Raw genomic sequence first — 21,083 nt, 5'->3', positions numbered from 1 at the left:
GGATTATTGTTATCAGAAAGAAGAAAAATTTTCAAAACCCAAACAGGAATTGGTGATAAAATAATCATTTTACTCATTATTCGTGTTATTCGCTTATCCGGGCGAGGTCAGGTCCTGAGAAGTCCGGATAAACGGCGCTCCACTGTATAATGATGAGTTGTAGTAACGCCATCTATTAATCAAACCAATATAGCTATGGAGCTTTCGTTTTTTTGCTCTGAATATTTGATTTTCCAGTCGTTTAAGCTTAATCTGTGGCGCTTGGGCAGCAACTTCGTCGGGATTTCGCTCGGGTGGTCCGACGGGTGGTCCGACATTGGTCGACCGAAAAAGGAGCATTACAATGCGTTATACTGCAACTAGTTTTTTTTTTTCGTTTTAGCGGCGCAGACTTTTTGTCGTTTTTGTTACTTGGGTAAACCAATCGCTCGAGAAACGTCACTTCTTCTGCCTGCAACAAGCGCGGCAAACCTGTTCGTGCATGTTCGTTTTCATCATAACGGAACTAACGCCGATAGAAAACAAAGGCAAGTTTGGTAAGCTGTTCTTTCACCTGAAACACGCATCTCCATTTTGTTTCACGTAAGTTTGTTCATCTATCATGGTGTAAAGCTTTGTTGTTCATGTTTTAATTTTAATTTAGGACTTTAACACGAAGACAAACTGAACACAGCATTGAGCATGTCCGAGCGGCTCCAGGATGACGCGTGGGATGTGGGGAACCTGTTCGATCAACTATGGGAGGAATCGCTCAAGCAGCGCATCATCGAGCCTACCCAGAACCAGCCGGACAAGGATAAGATACCAGAAATTATTAAGCGCGAAATCGATGAGTTTCTGCGCACGTTCCCGTTTCACGACCGGCTTAAGCTGCAACCCGACACAAAGGACAACGCCAACGCGGTTGCGGCCCGTAACCGTGGCAATGAACTGTTCGCCACGGAAGGTGAGTGCTTGAAGTCGCTCCAGCACTACAACGAGAGCATCGCGTGCTCGGAGCCAGGTTCGGAAACCAGAGCACTTGCGTACGGCAACCGGTCGGCGGTCTGTCTAAGGTTAGACATGTACGAGGAGTGTTTGGAAACCATACGCCTAGCGCGAGCCTCGAACTACCCGGCGCGATTGGCTGACAAGATGAACAAGCGCGAGCAGCACGTGAAGCGACGCATCGAGGAAATGTATGCAGAACCTTGCGACGGAAAACCAATCGAGTTTGGCAAGCATCGGCCACGTTACATGGTCTATCCGGAACTGAAGTTGAGCTACGAGGCACACGCAAACGTCCCTCAGTTGGTGAAATGTGTTGAGCTGCGCCAGAACAGTGAAGTCGGTCGTCATTTGGTGACGACGCAGAAACTAAAGGTGGGAGACGTCCTGCTGATTGAGAAGCCGTACGCTAGCATGCTGAATGATCAGGAACGGTACAAGCGTTGTGATTTCTGTCAGAATGAGGACAGGTTTACGCTCATTCCTTGCGAGGGATGCACCGTGACAATGTACTGCTCGAAGGAATGTATGGACAAAGCGCACAAGCAGTATCATCGGTACGAGTGTGGTGTGCTGCGTGACTGTTGGCGCATGATTGGCTCCTTGCCGGGGGGAATAATGGGATTGCGTACGGTTGCTACGGCTTTTGCATCCTTCGAGCAGGATCTGGAGGGTTGGATCGATCACCTGAACACGCTGGACGAAGCGAAGGTGAATGCATTCACGGTGGACTGGAACGAGATAACAGACAGCGATATGTACGACACGGTACACGTGCTCGCCACGAACCAGAAACGGCGGAGTTGCAAAGATCTGGCGATGCTCATATTTTTCGCTTCAATCGTGCACCGACTGCTGCTGGAGCGTACTGAGCTCGGAACGTTGTGTGAGTCAAACCCGGCAAGAAGCAAACTTCTGTTCGATCTGCTGCTACGCCACGTGCAAACGTCCCCGATTAACAAGAAGCAGGTGTCACATATGAAGTGTTGTGAGATCGACCAGGAAGACGAGTATGAGTTTAATAATTTTGGGTACGATAGCGACGACGAGGATATATTCGAAGAGCGAACGCATGCGATTGCCGTTTACCCCTTGTTTAGCATGGCGAACCATAGCTGCATACCGAACGTGGCCCCGATCCATCTGCTCGATGGCCGGTGTGCCTTTGTAGTCAGCCGACCGATCGCTGCCGGAGAGCAGCTGTTCGACGTCTATGGGTAAGTCTGATCGATGGGAAATGAAACAGGGGTTGAATAAAGATTGCTCACAAAAATCTCTTCACAATCTCCTTTCAGCTTCGGTACAACGGAGTTCGCCAGCTCGCTCCGTTTACTTTGCCTGGAACAATGCTACTACTTCAAGTGTCGCTGCGCAGTGTGCGAATCATGTTCGTACGTCAGTGTGCGCAATATGAACCAAGAGGAAGAAAAGTTTCTCCGGGCGATGAGTAATTCGGTGCAGATGAGGAATCATCTGCCGAAGCTGATAGAGCACATGAACGAGGTGGGAAGGTGTTATCCGAAGCATCAGTATACGGCCGCGGAAGTGATGCTGGTGCGTAGCTTGCGCATCATTCACAGCTACTCGCTGGAGGATGATGCGGAAGACGAGTTTGGGAACTTTGGTGTACTGGGCAGTTGTGATGGGTAAATACAATTTTTTCCCGGTGACCGGAGTAATCCGGAGTGATCCGGACTGATCCGGAGTGATCCGGACTGATCCGGAGTCGAATCCAGTTATGATCTGGAGCCGGAATCATATTTTGCGCACCGGAGTCGGAGTTGATCCATGACTCCGCTCCGGATTACCCATCACTACTGGGCAGCCGCTTTGAATGATTATGATTATGTTGCGGATTTTGCCTTTTGTTCGATTTAGCTCACCTTCGCATGGGAAGAAGTAATCTGCTGAAATGTCATCTTTTCTTTATATATCAGAATCTTATCGAATTTCCGTGATTGTTTTTGTTACATGAAAAATATACTTTTTTATTATTTTTACTACAAATGCTTATTTAGTTTTTTTTTCATCTACGGCTCCTGGATTCTTGAACCACGATTTTCCTGTAACGTAACACAGCATCCCGACGACCTAATAATTTTCCTTTGTTTATGAGTTTTTTTCTAGCACGAACCAATGGCTAAGGTAGCAGTAGTTTATTTATTTATTTATTTTTATTTTATTAATTGCTCGGCCACGTTGGGTTACAGCAAATAGTGCTTACTGACTATAGTATACAATTATTCACGAAGGAGTTGGAAGGAGTTTATGGTACGGAAAAGGAGCGAAGACGGGATCGGTAGACAGGATATGTTGAAATCGAACAGATCAGAAGTACTATTAAAAGACGACATAGCTCTTACAAAAGGCTCATTGCGAGCAAAACGTGTACGACATATAGGTAACTGGAGACGAAAACGATAACGTAAGGTGCGACAAGGTGCATACAAATATAAGCGCGACAGAAGTGAAAGAGTATTGATCAATCGTATTGAGCAATATGCCAGCAACGAAAGAATCCTGAGCGACCGAGAGGCGGTGCTCCAACTTGGCAAGGCCTAATAGAGTGCATCTATCGTCATACGAAGGAAGCGGAATAGAGTGATGACCCAGCGACCTACGAAATACGATCCTTGTAAAACGTCTCTGGATCCTCTCAATCCTTTGGAGCAGAGATAGTTGGACAGGAGACCAGATGACACAGGCATATTCTAGTACGGAACGGACCCAACAACAATAAAGGGACTTAAGACAAAAAGGCTCACGAATTCCAGTGGACATGCGACAAATATAACCAAGACTTTTGTTGGCCTTGTTGATGACATAGTCCGTGTGCTCCTTGAAAGAAAGACTCGGGTCAAAGAAGACGCCAAGATCCTTAGACAAGGACGCACGGGGAATAGGGGCATCGCAGACACTATAAGCATGAGTTATACTTGTAGAGGATCGGAAGAAAGACAAGACAGAACATTTTTCAGGACACAGGACTAAACCGTTAGAAGCACACCATGTAGAGAATTTACAGAGCCAGGATTGAAGGACTAGACAATCAGCTGTAGAAGATACAGGAAGAAAATTTTTAACGTCATCCGCATATAGAAAGAAGCCGTTAGGAGGAAGGATCGAAGTACAGTCATTGAGGAAGAGAATGAACAGTAAGGGACTAAGGACACTACCTTGTGGGACACCCGAAGAACTAAGAAAACATTCAGAGAAAGAGCCACAGATTTTAACTACATATGAACGATTCTCAAGATAGGAGTTGAACCATGGCAATATAGAGCCACCGAAACCTAGTTTTCGAAGCTTAGCAACAAGTAATGATAGAGGTATACTGTCAAATGCCGCTTTGAAATCGGTATAGATAGTGTCTACTTGCTTACCACTAGACAGGTAGTGATATAGAGAGGACAAAAAACACATTAGGTTGGTGGACACTGAGCGATTGGGCATAAAGCCGTGTTGTTCCGTAGAAATATAATTTTTTACACAAGGCATTACAGATAAATGGACAATTGACTCGAGGATTTTAGAACACGCACAAAAAATAGAAATGCCTCTGTAGTTTGATGCTAGTGTGCCGTCACCTTTCTTATAAATGGGAACAAGCCAAGCTAGTTTCCATTGACTAGGAAAAATCCCTACACTAAGCGAGCGAGAAAAAAGACGAGTGAGAACAGGAGTGAGGGTATTGCCACATTTTTTCAAAACACAGGCAGGGATGCCATCAGGGCCTGGTGAAAACGAAGTTTTAAGTTTGGATAAAGCGGATTTTACTAGGCTTTCACTTACAACGACTGAATTACATGATATCACATCAGAGGGCGTGTAAGACAAGCCTACGTCCAAAGGAACCTTAAAAGAACTAGGATCGACAAATACACTAGAGAAATGTTTGGCAAACAGGTTACATATATCAGGATTGGACGTAGCAGAGGACAGATCAAGAAACAGGGTGGATGGAAGGCTAGCAGAGCCTCGCCGAGAGTTCGCAAAACGAAAGAATGACCCAGGATCAATAGTGAAGCGCATTTGAAGACGCCGGACGTAGCGACGATACAGATGGCGATTAAGAAGACGATAAGCCTTAGCCGCACATTTATATACACAAAGATTGTGAAAAGTATTATTTAAACGGGAGGCGCGTTGAGCGCGATTTTTGTCCGATTTTAATAGACGTAAAGCTTTGTTCGACCACTTAGGATTAGGAGCGGGTTTAAGGAGAGGACAGCAGGAAGGGAAGGCGGAAGTGATTACATTAGTAAATGCTGCTACAGCTTGATTTATGTCACAGTCAGCATCAATAAAGGACCAATCGGTATCGGCTAAAATACGATGAAGCTTTTGGTAGCCCAGCTTCCTAAAATTGAACATACGAGCCGTAGGTATACGCTCAGAGATGGCAGTGAGAGAATTGACAACCGGATTCTCACGCTGGTGTGTGTAGAAGTTCTGAAAAGCGCTGAGATGAGACTTTTAAAATGATGTTGAAAACATCCATTTTAATCGCTAAAATGAAGTCAAAAAAGTTTCTTTTACTTTTTAATAATATTTTTACGATTATTAAGGCCGGGCTACATTGATCGTACTCGCAAGCGTAATTTTGATTTTCACTAGCGCATCTGGCGGCGGCTGGTGGAAGCTTTTTTTGGTTATCGAGGGAATGGTCATGCCGGATCTCAAAATTAAGTAGTTTTTCCATCGTTTTTCATTGCAAAAATAGATGCAATGCGTGCAAAACATGTGTATCTACGTTTTACAAAACTTTTCTCCTCCGATTTAAGTAAAAAACATGGGAAATCAACGTATTTTCTGGAGCGGCTCCAAATTGTTTGGCAAAATGCTTCTGTCAGCCGCCGCCAGATGCGCTAGTGAAAATCAAAATTACACTTGCGAGTACGATCAATGTAGCCCGGCCTTTAGACGGCAAAAATGCAAACTATAATTGATCGTTCGCCATAAACTGCCAATTCAATTTTTTCTCAGCTCCATCGTTCTTTGCATGCCGAGGAGAATTCTCTCGCCGAAAATGCTGTCAGTCGCTGTCAAAGCATGCTGTCAGTTATTTTCTCAGCTGCTTTCTCGGTGTATGTAGAAACGCTCTTACACTGCTTCTTTGGACTGATCGTTTAGATTTCGTTTTCACTGACGGGTAGGCCGAAATCGGTCGACCGAAAAAAGAAGCGAATCAAAATTGTTGTGTCTTTGGCTTGCATCAGGTACTTTATTCAAACACTGATATAACAGTACACATCATAAATATAAACTCACAAGCACAATACACACTAAAGTACTCGGCCGCGCGCCAGCCGTACCGTGCCCTGCCGGGAGCCCTGCTCGACCGGCTGCTCGCAACACCTGCTTGTCCGAGCGCACAACACACACTAAGCGGCCCGCGGTTCGATTGGTGCTAGAGCGCCACCTTACTTTTATACTTTCTTATCCGGCGCTACAATCGCGGTCTAGGCCTGCCTCAGAAATGTCCGAGACCGCTCACGGTCTCGCGCCTTCGTCCGCCAATCTGTTATCTAGGTCTTAATGGCAAACGTCTCCACGCCATCCTGCCACCTCCATTTAGGCCTACCACGCCATCGACTCTGTCTTCTGTGGACGGCCTAAAAAGACTGTACGAACTGGAACGTCCGTTTCAATGCGTGCAACCCCGGAGCCTGGCGAGCTTGATACGCTGTACGACAGTGAGGTTGCCGTACATCTCGTATAGCTCGTCATTGTAGCGGCTCCTCCATTGTCCTTCCACACAAACGGGGCCAAGTATCCTTCTGAGCATCTTCCTCTCGAACGCGGCTAAGAGGGCTTGTGTGTGAGTTCCGGTACAATATATGTGCGATATATATGCCAACTTCGTCCGCCGTGACAGATGCCGTGTGGTGAACTTATTTCTCAGGCTGTAGAATGACCGGGCAGCCAGCATCCTTGCGCGCAACTCAGCTTCCATGCTGTTGTCGTTGCTGACCTTTGACCCCAGATAGGTGAATTCTGGGACGACTTCAAAAGTGCGTTCACCTATCTGCCCGTTGCGCCTACTTAGGGTGCGCCACCTTACTTTTGCGTAAAATTTGTGACGGCAATTTGCGGATCGTCTAGAAGCAGTGTAACGCCACGTAACGCAGAGGCCTGTTTATTTACCTTTATCTTTTTGATTTTGCTGTTTGGGTAAACATCAGAGAAATGTCAAATTTATCCAGCTGCAGCAAGCGCGGCAAATCTGTTCTTTTGTGTCCGCTCTCACGGCAACCGACATTGCTGCCGGAGGAAAAACAAAGCAGAGTTTGTAAGCAGTTATTTATTCACGTATCTATCCAGAACGCTTAGCTCCATTTTGTTTTGCGTGAGTGAGGCCTGGTTAAATCCGCCTTTGGTCACTACTTTCATTTCTATTCTAGACTTTTCTTACTCGTCCGGCGTTTTACACATAATTTTAGACGGTGTTAACCCGAAAGCAAGCCCAATATACAGGTGAACATGTCTAAGCGGCTCAGTAACAAGAAGTGCGATGTGACGAAGCTGTTTGATACACTTTGGAAAGAAGCGAAGCAGCACCGCGTCGCCATACTGATCCAGAACCAGCCGGATAAGGATAAGTTAGCAGAGCTCATTAAGCGCAAGACCGATGACTTTCTGCGCACGTTCCCGTTTCGCGACCGGCTTAAGCTGCAACCCGACACAAAGGACAATGCGAAAGCGCTTGCGGCCCGCAATCGTGGCAATGAACTGTTCGTTCCAATGCAAGGAAAGTACTTGGAGTCGCTCCAGCACTACAACGAGAGCATCGCGTACTCGGAGCCAGGTTCAGAAGCAAGAGCGCTTGCGTACGGCAACCGGTCGGTGGTCTGTCTGAAGTTAGGCCTGTCCCAAGAGTGCTTGGAAAACATACGCCTAGCGCGGGCCTCGAACTATCCGGCACGTTTGATGAACAAGCTGAACAAGCGCGAACAGGACGTGAAGCGATGCATCGAAAATGATGCCCAAATCATTCCGCGCAGAGTGACGCACACGCCTGGAAAGTATTGGGCACGTGAAACGGGCTGTCCTGCACTGCAATTGAGCTATGAGCCACACGCAAACATCCCTCACCTGGCGAAATGTGTTGAGTTGCGCCAGAACAGCCAATACGGTCGTCATTTGGTGACGACGCAGCATCTAAAGGCAGGGGACGTGTTTTTGATTGAGAAGCCGTACGCAAACTTGCTATGTGACACAGAACGGTATAAACGTTGCGCTTTTTGTCAGAATGAGGACACGTTTACGCTGATTCCTTGCGAGGGATGCACCGTGACGATGTACTGCTCCAAGGAATGTATGGACAAAGCGCACAAGCAGTATCATCGGTACGAGTGTGGCGTGCTGCGTGACTGTTGGCGCATTGTTGGCCACTTGTTTGGGGGCATGGTGGGATTGCGTACGGTTGCCACGGCCATCGCATCCTTCGACCAGGATCTCGAGGGTTTGGCCCATCATCTGAACACGCTGGACGAAGCGAATGTGAATGCATTTACGATGGATTGGAACGAGGTTACAGACAGCGATATCTACGACACGATACACGTGCTCACCACGAACCAGCAACGTCGACGACGCAAAGATCTGTCGAAACTCATATTTTTCACCTCCATCGTCCACCTACTACTGCTGGAACGCACCGAGCTCGGACCGTTGTGCGAGTCAAACCCGGCAAGAAACAAGCTTCTGTTCGATCTGCTGCTTCGCCACGTGCAAACGTCCCTGATCAACAAGAAGGGTGTGTATCACATGACACGCTCGAAGGACGATGAGGAGGAAGACGAGTATGAGGATAATTATTTCGGGTACGATAGGGACGATGAGGAGGAACAGGAATACACGGACTACGGGGAGGAAACGCATGCAATTGCCGTTTACCCGCTGTCCAGCATGCTGAACCATAGCTGCATACCGAACGTGGCCCCGATCCATCTGCTCGATGGCCGGTGTGCCTTTGTAGCCAGCCGACCGATCGCTGCCGGAGAGCAGCTCTTCGACGTCTATGAGTAAGTGTAAGATTTGTGGGAAGTGGGGCAGAGTTTTCTCACTTAAATCTCTTTTAAAAACAAACTCTTTTCAGCTTTCTCACAATGGAGTTCGACCCCTCGTTCCGAAGATATTGTCTGAAGCAATCGTACTTTTTCAACTGTCGCTGCCCGGCATGCCAATCTGGTTGGCCCATGCCTTTCCGTAATAAGAGCCTAGCGGAAGAACATTTTCTCCTACTGCTGCGTGAGATGGATAACGTGGTGCAGGGACTGCCGCGGCTGGTAGAGTACATGAACCAGGCCGGGCGGCACTATCCGAAGCATCAGATCACGGCCGCGGAGGTGATACTGTCGCATACCCTGCGCATGATTCACAGCTACTCGCCGGTGGATGATATGCTCAACGAGATGGAGGGTATTGCTGAGATTGGTTTGGAAGCTATTTTTAAGCGAATTTTGATAAGGAACTTCAGATAGTGTGGATTTCGCTGTTACTGATCTCACTCGCCCTACCTGAATACTGAATCTCGTTCTCTCCGTTTCAATGTTTATGCTCTACGTGTTATTGTTTCTTTTTGTCGAATTTTGGGAATTTTCCTTTTACATCATCAAAACAATCAAGAAAAAATATATTTCAAGTCTTGCAAGCAGAGAGCTTATTAGCCCGGTGTTAATAATGAAAAAAAAAAACGATTCCAATCAAGTGCCGGAACGAAATAAAATAATAATTCTAGGATGTTAACAAATCACTCCCATGGCCAGGCCATCAAATTGTTAACAAGCAGAGGATACGGCACCAATCCTTTAGTTTATGGTTTATGAGTAAATTGGAATCGTCATCTACTTAAAAGTATTGTTTGCTAATATAGACATTAAGAATTTGTTTACTCCGAATAAATGCTCTATTTGCACAATCCGATTGTTATTTTTACATCATTTTATTTTTATCTTTATTAGAAAAGCAACTCTTTATTAGTACACCTTACATCGTCTATCAATCGCTCCCACAGACTAAAAGCCTATTGGCCCGAAAGGCTCCTTTAAATTGAAATAAATGTATACGGATTACATTATTACATTATTTTGGGGATTCACGGAAACAGGAAGTGATCGTGAACCCATATCGGCATTGGAGCCGGGAATAGATGCTGCATCTAAACCGGTCCATCAAATGAACCCTAAGCTATTCCGGCCCTGAAACTATACTGATCGTGAAACTGATCCCATAATTTAAAATTGTTCCTGAATCCATACCAGTCCTGGAACTGATACTGAAACCTAACCGGTACTAGAACTGATAGTGAGTCCAAGCCAGACGTGGAATTCCTGCAGGTTTATCGGAACCGATCACCAGCCCACAGCGACTCTGGTACAAAAGCTGAAGCAATTCCGGTCCTGCGAAGCGAAAACAAGTCCATTACGGTCCTAGAACTGGAATTGAACCCATACTGATCCTGGATCCGATCTTGAACCCTTATCCGATCTCTAACTCACTAGTCGTTAGTTCTGGTCACCTTGCTTAGAGGGCTGTACGTTTTTGTTGCTTGGGTAAAACAGAGAAATGTCAGTTTTTTTTTCCTGCGGCGGCAAACATGTTCCCTCTTGTTCATTTTCAACGTAACCGACATTGCCGCCGACCGAAAACTAAGCCCGACAGTTGTGCAATTGTTTTCCACTCGTATCCCACTCCCACTCGACTCCATTTTGTTTTTGCGTGAGTTTTGTAATCTTTCCTGGTGTGGACTAGTTGTTGTCACTGTTTTGATTGTAATTTTTAGACAAGAGCTTAACCCTAGAGCCAGGACGTGAACATGTCTCTCATGCTGGGCGACAGCAATTTCGATTTGGTACAGTACTTTCTTCGACTGTGGGAGATGTTGTTCGAACACCGAATCAGCGAAGCTACCCAAGCCCGGCCAGAGATGGCAGAAGCGATTATTAGGCGCGAAATTGAAGACTATCTGCGCACGTCCCTGTTGCGCGAAAGGCTGCATCTGCAACCCGACACAAAGGACAATGCGAAAGCGCTTGCGGCCCGCAATCGTGGCAATGAACTGTTCGTGCCGAAGCTAGGAAAGGACTTGGAGGCGCTCCAGCACTACAACGAGAGCATCGCGTACTCGGAGCCAGGTTCCGAAGCAAGAGCGCTTGCGTACGGTGACCGTTCGGTGGTCTGTCTAAAGTTTAACCTGTTTAAAGAGTGTTTGGAAAACATACGCCTAGCGCGGGCCTCGAACTACCCGGCACGATTGGCGGATCAGCTGAGCGAGCGGGAACAGTACGCTAAGAAGTGCCTAAACTTGCTCCCTCCTATCTTTCCGGATCCGGCAAAACGCACGCCTGGAAAATATCGCCCACGTGGCACGGGCCGTCCGGCACTGCAGTTGAGCTACGAGGCGCACCGGAACATCCCTCACCTGGTGAAATGTGTGGAGCTGCGCCAGAACAGTGAATTCGGTCGTCATCTTGTGACGACGCAGCATTTAAAGGCAGGCGATGTTTTAATGATCGAGAAACCGTACGCATCCCTACTCTGCGAAAGAGACCAGTACAAGCGTTGCGCTTTCTGCCACAACGAGGACACGTTTACGCTAATTCCTTGCGAGGGATGCACCGTGGCGATGTACTGCTCGGAAGAATGTCGCGACAAAGCGCACAAGCAGTACCATCGGTACGAATGTGCCGTGCTGCGTGACTGTTGGCGCAGTGTTGGCTTCCCGGTTGAGATGTTGTTGGGATTGCGTACGGTTGCCACGGCTTTTGCGTCCTTCGACCAGTCTCTAGGGCAATGGATCTATCGTATGGGCACGCTGGACGAAACGAAGGTGAATGCATTCACGGTGGACTGGAACAAAGCAACGGACCGCGATATCTACGACACGGTGCACGTGCTCGCCACGAACCAGAACCGGCGCGATCACAAACAGCTAGCGTCGCTCATATTTTTCGCCTACATCGTGCAGGGGTTGCTGCTGGACCGCACCGAGCTCGGACCGCTTTGCTGGTCGTGCCCGTCAAGACGCAAGCTCCTGTTCGAACTGCTGCTACGGCACACGCAAACGGCGCTGACCAGTAAGAATGATGTTTACCACATGGAACGCGTGAAGCTTGAAGATGACCATGTGGAGGACGACGAGAGCGAGGAAGAGTCTTCTGTCGATAACAACAATAGTGACGATCGGAAGAGTCCGAGGAACGTGCACCACGAGGAGCGAACGCATGCGATTGCCATTTACCCCCTGTTTAGCATGGTGAACCATAGCTGCATACCGAACGTGGCCCCGATCCATCTGCTCGATGGCCGCTTGGCTATGGTAGCAACCCGACCGATCGCTGCCGGCGAGCAGCTGTACAATATCAACGGGTAAGTGTGTCTATGTGTACGAATTGCAAGAACAGGTGGCTCACTGAGTGTGTCTGCTTTACATGTCCTTTCAGCTTCTCGACGTTCGATCCCGACGATTCGGCCAGAAGACATGCACTGCAGCTGTCCCACTTTTTCAAATGTCGCTGCGCATCGTGCCAATCTCGGGTCGTGGGTTTCAGTCCTGTCAAGCTGCTGGAGGAGCAGTACTTCTTTCGGCGGCTGAGTCTGAAAGACTGGGACTGGCAGCAGGAAGTGCACATGCTGGTAGAGTACATTAATCAGGCGGAACGGCGCCACCTGCAGAGCGTGGTGACGGGTCCGGAGCTGTTGCTGGCCCATACCATGCGCAAGTTGCACGGTTACGCGCCGGACGATGATATGTTCACCCTTACTGGGGAGCTAAGCAAGAAGAGCTGGGAAACCACTGCGCAGCAAATGATGCGATTTTTCTGTGGTTGAGCAAACCGAGCGATGCTTATTATCACCTCTCTTCAAAAGAGCCAACACTTCTGTTCTTTTTCACTACTGAACACAGTTAATGAACTGGAGTTTGTGAACTCCTCTGTTGCACCTTTTTTCAATATGCAAGCATCGCATTAACTTATTTGAATTTTAGACAGCATTTTTACTGTTTGACTGTTCGAACAAATCGAAGAAACGCTTGGTAGAGTGTTATATTATCGAAGCGCGGAACGAATAACGAACACGCCCAGGAAAAAGGGGGGAAGCTACACTTTTGCTCTGATACCAAATGAAGCATTCCCATCGCACCCCGGGTCTTATTGAATTGTTAACATGCAGAGAAGAGACGCCAATGCAGAACGGTTTGCAGTGGCTTCTGGAAAAGCATAATTAGCAAACGAAGTGTAAGAATTTATTTACTCTTGAATAAATATTCCGTTTTCAACAAATAAGCTGTACATTTCCTAATTCTGTTTAATTGTAGCAATATCATCAACGCCTATTCCTATCCCCACCCATGCGTAGTGATGCGCAAGAATTGGAATTTCGCTCTCGTTCGTGTACGGCTTCATATTCGTTAAGCTTATTTTTGCGTACCATTTCTAGCGTGTGCGAAAGCGTTAAGGCTTTCGCCCTTTACGGACCACTGCCGAAAGTCACCGGCAATCTGAGAAACGGCACCAGGTGGTGGTGACGTGTCAGGACGCTAGGAATGGCATCACCAAAGTATCGCCCAAAAGGTCGATCGATTGGTTGTGGAAAGTTTTCCAACTGGAAAAATGGATTCCAAAGCGAACGGTCCCTACAGGGTTCTTCGGTACGCACAAAGTCACCCACATGCGATGCCACTATTGTGATTCCAAATATGTGTGTGTGTGTGTGTGTGTGTGATTCTGCCACCAGCCTCATAAAAGGGTAGCAGGGTGGAAAGTTTTGCCGAAGCTGTAGCCCGCTTTGATGCGGTAAAAACATTAGCAAACGGTAGAACACACCTTTTTCTGGGAGGAATGGGGCTGAAAGGTGCTCATCCCTACCCTAAAATAGAGTTCAAGAGAGAGAGAGAGTTTGTGGGAAGCGTAAAATGTAAAAAAACACTTTGCTACCAGCAACCGATCCCAAGCCGTAGCCGTATTGAACCTGCCAAGGGCCTTTTCACGGTGACTTACCACACATATGGAGCGAGCGCGCGCGCGCGCCAATGGAAAGGGTAGCAATCGAAGAGGGAGAGAATTATTAGCACACGAAACTTGATACTTGCTAGTAGTTCTGGGGACAGAATGAACAAACTCAGTAAAAAAAAAACATTAATATACGAGGAGTTCGCCGCTTTGCCTGAGCTCTACCGAGGCGCGTGGTAGGTTCGTGTGCGTTCCTTCCGCTTTACGCAAGGCACAGGCGCTTTTTCCCAGGCGAATAATGAAATTTTACGTTTTATTTGATGGTGGCAAACAAATTGGCGGAACGTTTAATAAGTTTGACATAATCAGATTTATCGGTTACGATGGTGTATTTGAAGAGCGTCCCGGCTTCCTTCCCGATGGGTTGTTTGCATTGAGCACGACGTCCTGCCATATGTTGGCCATCTTGGTGGGAGGGTGCGAGAGGTGTTTATTTAGGTGCAAGAACTCAGCCCAGATGCTGCAACCATCTACACTCTCCACTTGCCAGGGATAGCATAGTTGGTCAATGTTTGAAGCGTCGCATGTTGTCCAAAATTACGACATGCGGAAAACCTTTCATCATCGGTGTATGGTGTGGTACCGTTTACTTAACGCCAACTTCACGTACGGTTCCCTAATTTGTGGACGGCATATGTTGGCCGCATTTCATAAATCACAACCCCAGTCGGTGTGTGTGGAGTATAGGAAGGGACGTGAAACAATCGTGGGCAGTGGCGCGTTAAACGGTGGGCGGACTGGGCGGCCGCCAGGGGCCCCGTCGATCTAGGGGGCCCCGTCATTGTGATGTTCGACTTCGTACTGATTCTACCCCCCCCCCCCCCCCCCCTCTGGATGGGACTTTTACCATCTACTTCAAAAAGACACATTTTTAATTAATTCATTTTTCCCATCGCTTTACTCACTGTATTTTGTCGAGGGCCCCGAACTGCAGAAAACCGGGACCCATACTACTCAAAGCAGCACATTAAATGTTCTAAGAAATCTGCCAATACTTGCATCAAAGCTGCGCTGCGACACGCGCGCACAGCTCAAATCAATACCTCATCATCGTTGGCGCAAAGTATTGGACAGAGCGAGAAACCGTCAATTTTTGCTGGTGTGGGTGGCCTGTGCACGAGACACCCAAACCCACAACCACGCAGAGCAACTTGCTGCTAAAATGGAATGCACAGAACGCTGCGCTTAACTACCACCGAAAACCCGTTACACAACACAAGCATACAACACACCCAAACAAAAGTTTAAAGGCCCCGAAACACAATATCAATACATCGGATCGTAGCCGGTAAAATTAGCAAGAAAAATTGACTAACATCAAGCAAGCAACGGTGCTCCAGTGGGTAGAGGTTTCATTCGAGAAACGATTCCATCGATATCGATGTGTGCGCTTTTCAATTTGGCTGGGATGAAACGTGCCTGCGCTTGTCTAGGGGCCCCTATACTTGTTTTGCAGATGTGTGCCGAAAACAGACAGCTGTTTTCACGCGAAAAATGGTATTCACATCTCAAGCCTGAGATCGTGGAGCGTGCCTGCTTTTAACGCAAAACCTTAAATTTTCACGCGGGGCCCTACTCAACTTTTGTGGTCAACTGACAAATAGGGGAAATCGGGAAGGGGTGGTATTTATATGTCCAAAAAGAAACTGTGCCATGTTAATATTAAAATGATGTTTTATCACTATTTACATACAACTTTTTGCGTGAAGACAAGATAAAAAACCGTTACAGCTATGCTGAAACTAAAACTCAAAGGTGGTTTACGAGGCCCCAACTATTATGTGGACTCTTCGATGAAGGGGCCCCTTCGGTAAGGGCCCCCGTCGGTAAGGAGGCCCCGTCGATAAGGGGCCCCGTCTATAAGGGGCCCCGTCAATGAAGGGCCCGTCCATTTGGTGTCTTGGTGTGGATGGTCGATGCACGAGCTCACCAAAAAAAAAACGCGGAGACACTTGCTGCTAAAATCCAATGCACAGCACACAGAACAGAACGCTGCGTTTAACCACAAAGAAAACCCGTTTCAACAGCCACAAGCACACATCATACACAGACAAAAATTTAAAGGCCCCTAAACAAAATTTCAATACACCGGCTCGTAGCCGGAGAAATTAGCAGGAAAAAATGACACCAAGCTCGCGTCGCTTTAAAAAGCCTAGGAAGGTCGTTTGGTCAACGGTGGGTTCAGTGGGTTGAGGTTTCATTCGAGGAATGGTTAAATCGATGTCATTGTGTGCGCTCTTGGCTGGGATGAACCGTCCTGTTGTTGTATACGGGGCCCCTGCTACCGCTTTGCGATTCTGTGCCAAAAGCAGACAGCTGTTTCACACGAAAAATGGTATTCACATTCCTGGCCTGGGATAGTGGATTGTGTGTGTCTTTTAATGCAAAAACTAAAATTTTCATTCTTGGCCCTAATCGAACACATCCAGTTTGTGGACCGAAGAGAAGGGGAAATGGGAAAGGTTTCAGTTAGAAGAAAGGGGGGAAGGGTATAAAAATACTCAAGGAACCTATGGAACATGTTCATTTATATATGGTTTTTATCGACTATTTCAAGTTTTGCGAATACAACAAGACCAAAAACCGTTACAGATGCATCTACATACAGCCATACACAGCCATAATACGAAGAACAATCTCCATTGCCGCGTCCATTTGGGGCCCCGTTGATGATCCCGTCGATTGAGGGGCCCCTTCTATTTGGTGTTGTCAACCCAATATACCTCCATTTTCCCCCCGGGGGTTATGTTTACAATCAGATTTATTATTACTATTATTATTATTACTACCAGACCTATCAGAAGCATATTTATTTTATTTATCATAAGCATTTTACTATCAGAAGCAGAAAACATTTGCCTTTTTAACATGTGCAATATTTTTGTTTAACACGTGCACCTTATTTGGAAGCGTAGAACGCTGCGATACATGCCCACAGCTCAAAACAATATCATTTCATCATCGTTGGCCCAATGCATTGAACGTTACGCGCGAGTTGGGTAAAGCGAAATCCGTTACAAGAGATGCCTCACGCAAACTACTTGCACATACGACATTAAAAGGCTCCGAAACCGATCTCAACACAACGGTTCGTAGCCGGAGAAATTAGCAAGAAAAATTGGCTGACACCAAGCACGCTCTTTTTATCTGTTGAGGTTTCATTCAAGAATCGATTCCGATGTCGATGTGTGCGCTTTTTAATTTGGCCTGTTTCTATGTTATCACGCAAAAACTAAGAACTCGTGCCCCTGCTATCTTTTGGGGACTGGACGAAGTGATGGTGGAAAAGCAAGCTGTTGAAGGGTTTGGGTCAAATTTGGAAGGGTCGGCGGAAAGGAAATATCGATATGAATGATCGCGTAAAATTTGACGGCAGCGGCCGGCAAAGTCCGGCCCGCCACAATATGCAGTCAGGCCCGAGAAAATATTTGCGCGATTTTGAAAGATAGGAAGATCCTATTCAGTACAAATTAACTGAACATATTTTAATATGACAATTCATATCGTTGAACTATTCCAAATTTGATCACCATAACATGGATTGTCGGACCAATTAATATGGTCAAATTTGAGGAGAAATTAGAAAATAGAAACGAATAATTCCATAAAAACCTGACTGTTGATTTTACGAGAACAATGGTTACACACTATTGCTTTTTAAGGATGCAACGATTTTCTTGGAGCTTTTTTTTAAAGAAATACACTATCAATTGGTCTGACCTGGCCTTACTTGTCCGTGGCCTCATAATAGTACTGAACGATTGTACTTTTGTCTCGATAATTTTTCAGCTGTTAAGGTTTTTGTACCATCTTCAGATATATCCTGAAAACATTTTGCAACATGGAAGGAAGGGTACATTCAGAAGCGATATTGCGATTTTGCTTAATTGTTTTGAACTTTTTATGACTTTTGCACAGTATCCTGCAGACTCTTAATTGAAGAATCTTTACAATCAATTTTAGTTATTTAATAAAATGAATTTGAAACTTGCTTGGATGATATAATAATTTAAGAAAACCAATAACCAATCGCATTGTTTAATATCATAAACCAGTTATTTGGGTATTAACTGTAATAATATAATAATATATGTGTAAAAAAATGCATTCTCCTGGCCCTCACCGCTCGACCTGTGGTCCGTGGATTACTTGAGACAAACATACTGCAATACAAGGTATTTCCAGTTACTTTCGAATGAAAATATTGTTTTTCCCGCGTGCAACAAGTTATCGCTCTGACCGATTGAAAATGAAGTGGCCGTAATTCGAAGCAAGACGGTACTTCAGTATTCATTGTAAAGGTAAACACCAACGTAAAAGCAAAATATTGTTTTCATGTTATGCTCACGATGATGATTTTAAATCAAATCGTCCGTATTATGAAACACGAGCTAGAAACTGTAAAGTAGGAAAGAAAATATCGTTTAGAACCATCGTTCTTGTCAATAAAAGACAAATGTAACTAGCTTAGCGAAAACGATAACTTTCCGACCTTTAACTTCTTTTGAGTATAGATAAAACCAACTCCGATCATGGCAGGTCAGATTTGTTCGGATTGTCAGGATAGGACTAAGCCCATCCATCATCTATCGACTTCTCATTTAAGGAGTTTAGTTATGTCCTCCTACCCAAGGTAATCCCTCTAAACTCCAACGTCCGAAAGGTTTTTATGATCGCCTAGACGATCAAGTGTCGAAAGTCCGCTTCGAAACAGTATCCACAGTACCCAAAATTTGAACATACTACAAAGCCTTTCTGATATTACTGATTGTTTAGTCATTGATATCGATTAAAAATTGGCGAAAAAAAGTATTGAAATTGGAGTTTTTATTGTTGCGCGGGTGGCAGTCCATGCTGCTCTTGTTCATCTCTGTTTCATAAAGATTTATACAGATGTGAACTGTATTTTGTCGAAACAAGTTTGTTGATTTGGTACGCACTCACGGTTATCATGAAATATCAGCAAGAACAGCAAAGTGGTGTGAAGATTTTTCTCAACCAAAACGTTAATTCCGCAAGCCGAATACGCACCTAAAATTACCAAATCAAATGTTTGTTCATCACGAGCAAGTGGGCATCGCATTATGTTTTCTTTTGAAGCTCAGAAATGTCGTTTTGACAGAATAAATAGCTGCATTTTCAGTAATTTGTTTTACTGATATTCAGTGAAACGAGAAAACCATGTATTACTCAATAGCTTTCAGTAAAAAATCTAACTGCAGCAAACTTATAAAATTTGCAGTGTATGATTCGTACACCAAGCCCCCCCCCCCCGTCGATGGATTTGGTGAAGGGGCCCCGTCTACCATAACGCCTAGGGCCTCGGAGAGGCTTGACCCGCCGCTGATCGTGGGCCGTTTGATTTGGGAAGTACTTCAGCTAGCTTCAGCATCCTATCCATAAAGAAGTTTGAAGATTTGTTATTTCTGAACATTGAGTTCACAAACAATCTACACTTAACGCCTAAACATACTAAAGACGAGCATCTCCAGACTTTAAGGACCCATTTTGTTGGACATCGGACACCACCCCACCAACACATCGCTGTAGGTCCGTTAACGATCTTCGTCCACTTGAATGAGTTCTTCGGACCGAATGTCACCGGGGGAGACACGATGCGGGGCCACAGCATTCAGAGCAAACAATCAATTTGTGTGCACCGTTCTCCGGGGGCAAGAACTCCGAGAATCCTACTGGCCTCAGTCCCTTTTCCTGGCCAATACATTCTCACTGCAACACGACGATTCGAACGGTGTTGTCATCGTTTAGCGCCTCGATGAGCTTCGATGAGTAGTAATACCACCGGATCCGTTTGCCTGACTTATGGGCTCATTCCAGGGTTGGGAGAGGTCTTTAGCTCGGTATGGCATCCTCATCAAAACCCGCCCCCCCTTTTCTCAGGCCTAGGTAGGATGCAAGGCTTTCAAATATCTAAAAGGCTCCCTTCTCTCTTTCCACCAAGCACGCGGAAGGCGACTTCACGGAACTGTGACGCCCGACTGTTCGGTTTATAATTAATTGCGGTCTCACTTGGTCTGCAGTAATTTATCAACCAACAACTCGCTCGCTATCACTTTCACCCTCTCCTCTCTTACCATTTCCTTTACTACTTTACCGATTGAGTGTGGAAAATGGCAGCCCGCTGCTGGCCCGATGCTTGCATCGTCATTCCGATTCGTTGCATCCTTTTGACAAATGTGCAAAATCTCTTCCGTTTCCGGGCGCATACATACAGGCGGTGTGTTGGCAATGGATTCATCTAGCGCGCTGACCCGCTACAGCCCGCTCCATCGCATCGTTTGCCGGCCATTGTTTTGCCCTGGCAGGCGCGAGATCCGATACTAGACAGAGCCCACAGACCGGAGCTATTCAACAGGAACCTACACCGGAGCTCCGGCGTACCCCGAAATCATTCAACTAAGGACTAAGGTACATCCTCAGGACGGCTTGTGTGTGTGTGTGTGTGTGTGTTTTGTACGGTCATAAATTAAAATCTTATCACAACCGATGACACCGACCTGACTGGCCGAGGCTGTACAGTGTGCTGAGCTTGACCACAGGGAACGGTGGCCAGTCAGCACCCACAAATTCACTGCGCGCGCGAACTCTTCTCGCAAACGATTCGCCGGAATGGATGGTGGGCAAACATAAAAAAAGGAAAGCGGATACCCATCGGGATCTAATTATGTTTGCTCTGAGGGCGGGATCTTTCGAACCACATCGTAAATTATGCGAAACGGCACTTCTTCTGTGCTTTTCCTGATGAATGGATGACACGGGTTTCTAAAGAAAACGTACGGGACACGTCATTCATGGCGTTAAGGGCGGAAGCGTTACTTTAAATGCGGAATAATCGTTTTTCATTCAGTTTTTTTTAAAGCAGAAAAAACGAATCTTTGTTGAATTTCTTCGTCTGCTTCAAAATGGACACCTTAAGCAGGACGAAAAGTTAACTAATGAATGACAATATTTTGTGCAATTTCATCCAGTGAGGAGGAAGACTCATCGCATCCAATCCAGCCTTCGTTGAGGATGAAGTTTATCGGACTAATGCTGTAAACTTTACACCATCAGCTGCTG

At 46.2% G+C, this 21,083-nt stretch overlaps 3 protein-coding genes across 4 annotated transcripts; all 3 read left to right on the top strand.

Annotated features, from left to right (window-relative positions):
- Window positions 1–123: 123 nt before the first annotated feature.
- On the top strand, window positions 124–3,048 carry LOC120958466 (SET and MYND domain-containing protein 4-like). The gene is made up of 3 exons (XM_040381297.2): window positions 124–582; window positions 644–2,204; window positions 2,283–3,048. The coding sequence occupies exons 2-3, from the start codon at window positions 682–684 to the stop codon at window positions 2,635–2,637; spliced, it is 1,878 nt and encodes a 625-aa protein (XP_040237231.2). The 5' UTR covers window positions 124–582; window positions 644–681; the 3' UTR covers window positions 2,638–3,048.
- A 4,136-nt stretch (window positions 3,049–7,184) lies between these two features.
- LOC120956256 (uncharacterized) lies at window positions 7,185–9,915 on the top strand. The gene is made up of 3 exons (XM_040377631.2): window positions 7,185–7,336; window positions 7,431–9,014; window positions 9,089–9,915. The coding sequence occupies exons 2-3, from the start codon at window positions 7,471–7,473 to the stop codon at window positions 9,471–9,473; spliced, it is 1,929 nt and encodes a 642-aa protein (XP_040233565.2). The 5' UTR covers window positions 7,185–7,336; window positions 7,431–7,470; the 3' UTR covers window positions 9,474–9,915.
- A 674-nt stretch (window positions 9,916–10,589) lies between these two features.
- On the top strand, window positions 10,590–13,326 carry LOC120959509 (SET and MYND domain-containing protein 4-like). Of its 2 annotated transcripts, XM_040382961.2 has the most exons (3): window positions 10,590–10,710; window positions 10,775–12,360; window positions 12,435–13,326. In XM_040382961.2, the coding sequence occupies exons 2-3, from the start codon at window positions 10,808–10,810 to the stop codon at window positions 12,820–12,822; spliced, it is 1,941 nt and encodes a 646-aa protein (XP_040238895.2). In that variant the 5' UTR covers window positions 10,590–10,710; window positions 10,775–10,807; the 3' UTR covers window positions 12,823–13,326. The 2 variants fall into 2 exon arrangements, with proteins under 2 accessions (XP_040238895.2, XP_049466195.1); XM_049610238.1 differs by lacking the exon at window positions 10,590–10,710 and having other exon boundaries at window positions 10,721–12,360.
- Window positions 13,327–21,083: the final 7,757 nt, after the last annotated feature.

Source organism: Anopheles coluzzii, chromosome 3 (genome assembly GCF_943734685.1).
Source record: "Anopheles coluzzii chromosome 3, AcolN3, whole genome shotgun sequence".
NCBI lineage: Eukaryota > Metazoa > Arthropoda > Insecta > Diptera > Culicidae > Anopheles > Anopheles coluzzii.
Note: the sequence above shows the minus strand (reverse complement) of the source record. Positions and strands in the feature narration are given on the sequence as shown.

Excerpts from the sequence above, each read along its gene's own strand:
- LOC120958466 (XM_040381297.2), top strand. The coding sequence starts at position 682 with ATGTCCGAGCGGCTCCAGGATGACGCGTGGGATGTGGGGAACCTGTTC. Across the intron at positions 2,205-2,282 it reads CAGCTGTTCGACGTCTATGG|CTTCGGTACAACGGAGTTCG; the intron begins GTAAGTCTGATC and ends ATCTCCTTTCAG.
- LOC120956256 (XM_040377631.2), top strand. The coding sequence starts at position 7,471 with ATGTCTAAGCGGCTCAGTAACAAGAAGTGCGATGTGACGAAGCTGTTT. Across the intron at positions 9,015-9,088 it reads CAGCTCTTCGACGTCTATGA|CTTTCTCACAATGGAGTTCG; the intron begins GTAAGTGTAAGA and ends AACTCTTTTCAG.
- LOC120959509 (XM_040382961.2), top strand. The coding sequence starts at position 10,808 with ATGTCTCTCATGCTGGGCGACAGCAATTTCGATTTGGTACAGTACTTT. Across the intron at positions 12,361-12,434 it reads CAGCTGTACAATATCAACGG|CTTCTCGACGTTCGATCCCG; the intron begins GTAAGTGTGTCT and ends ATGTCCTTTCAG.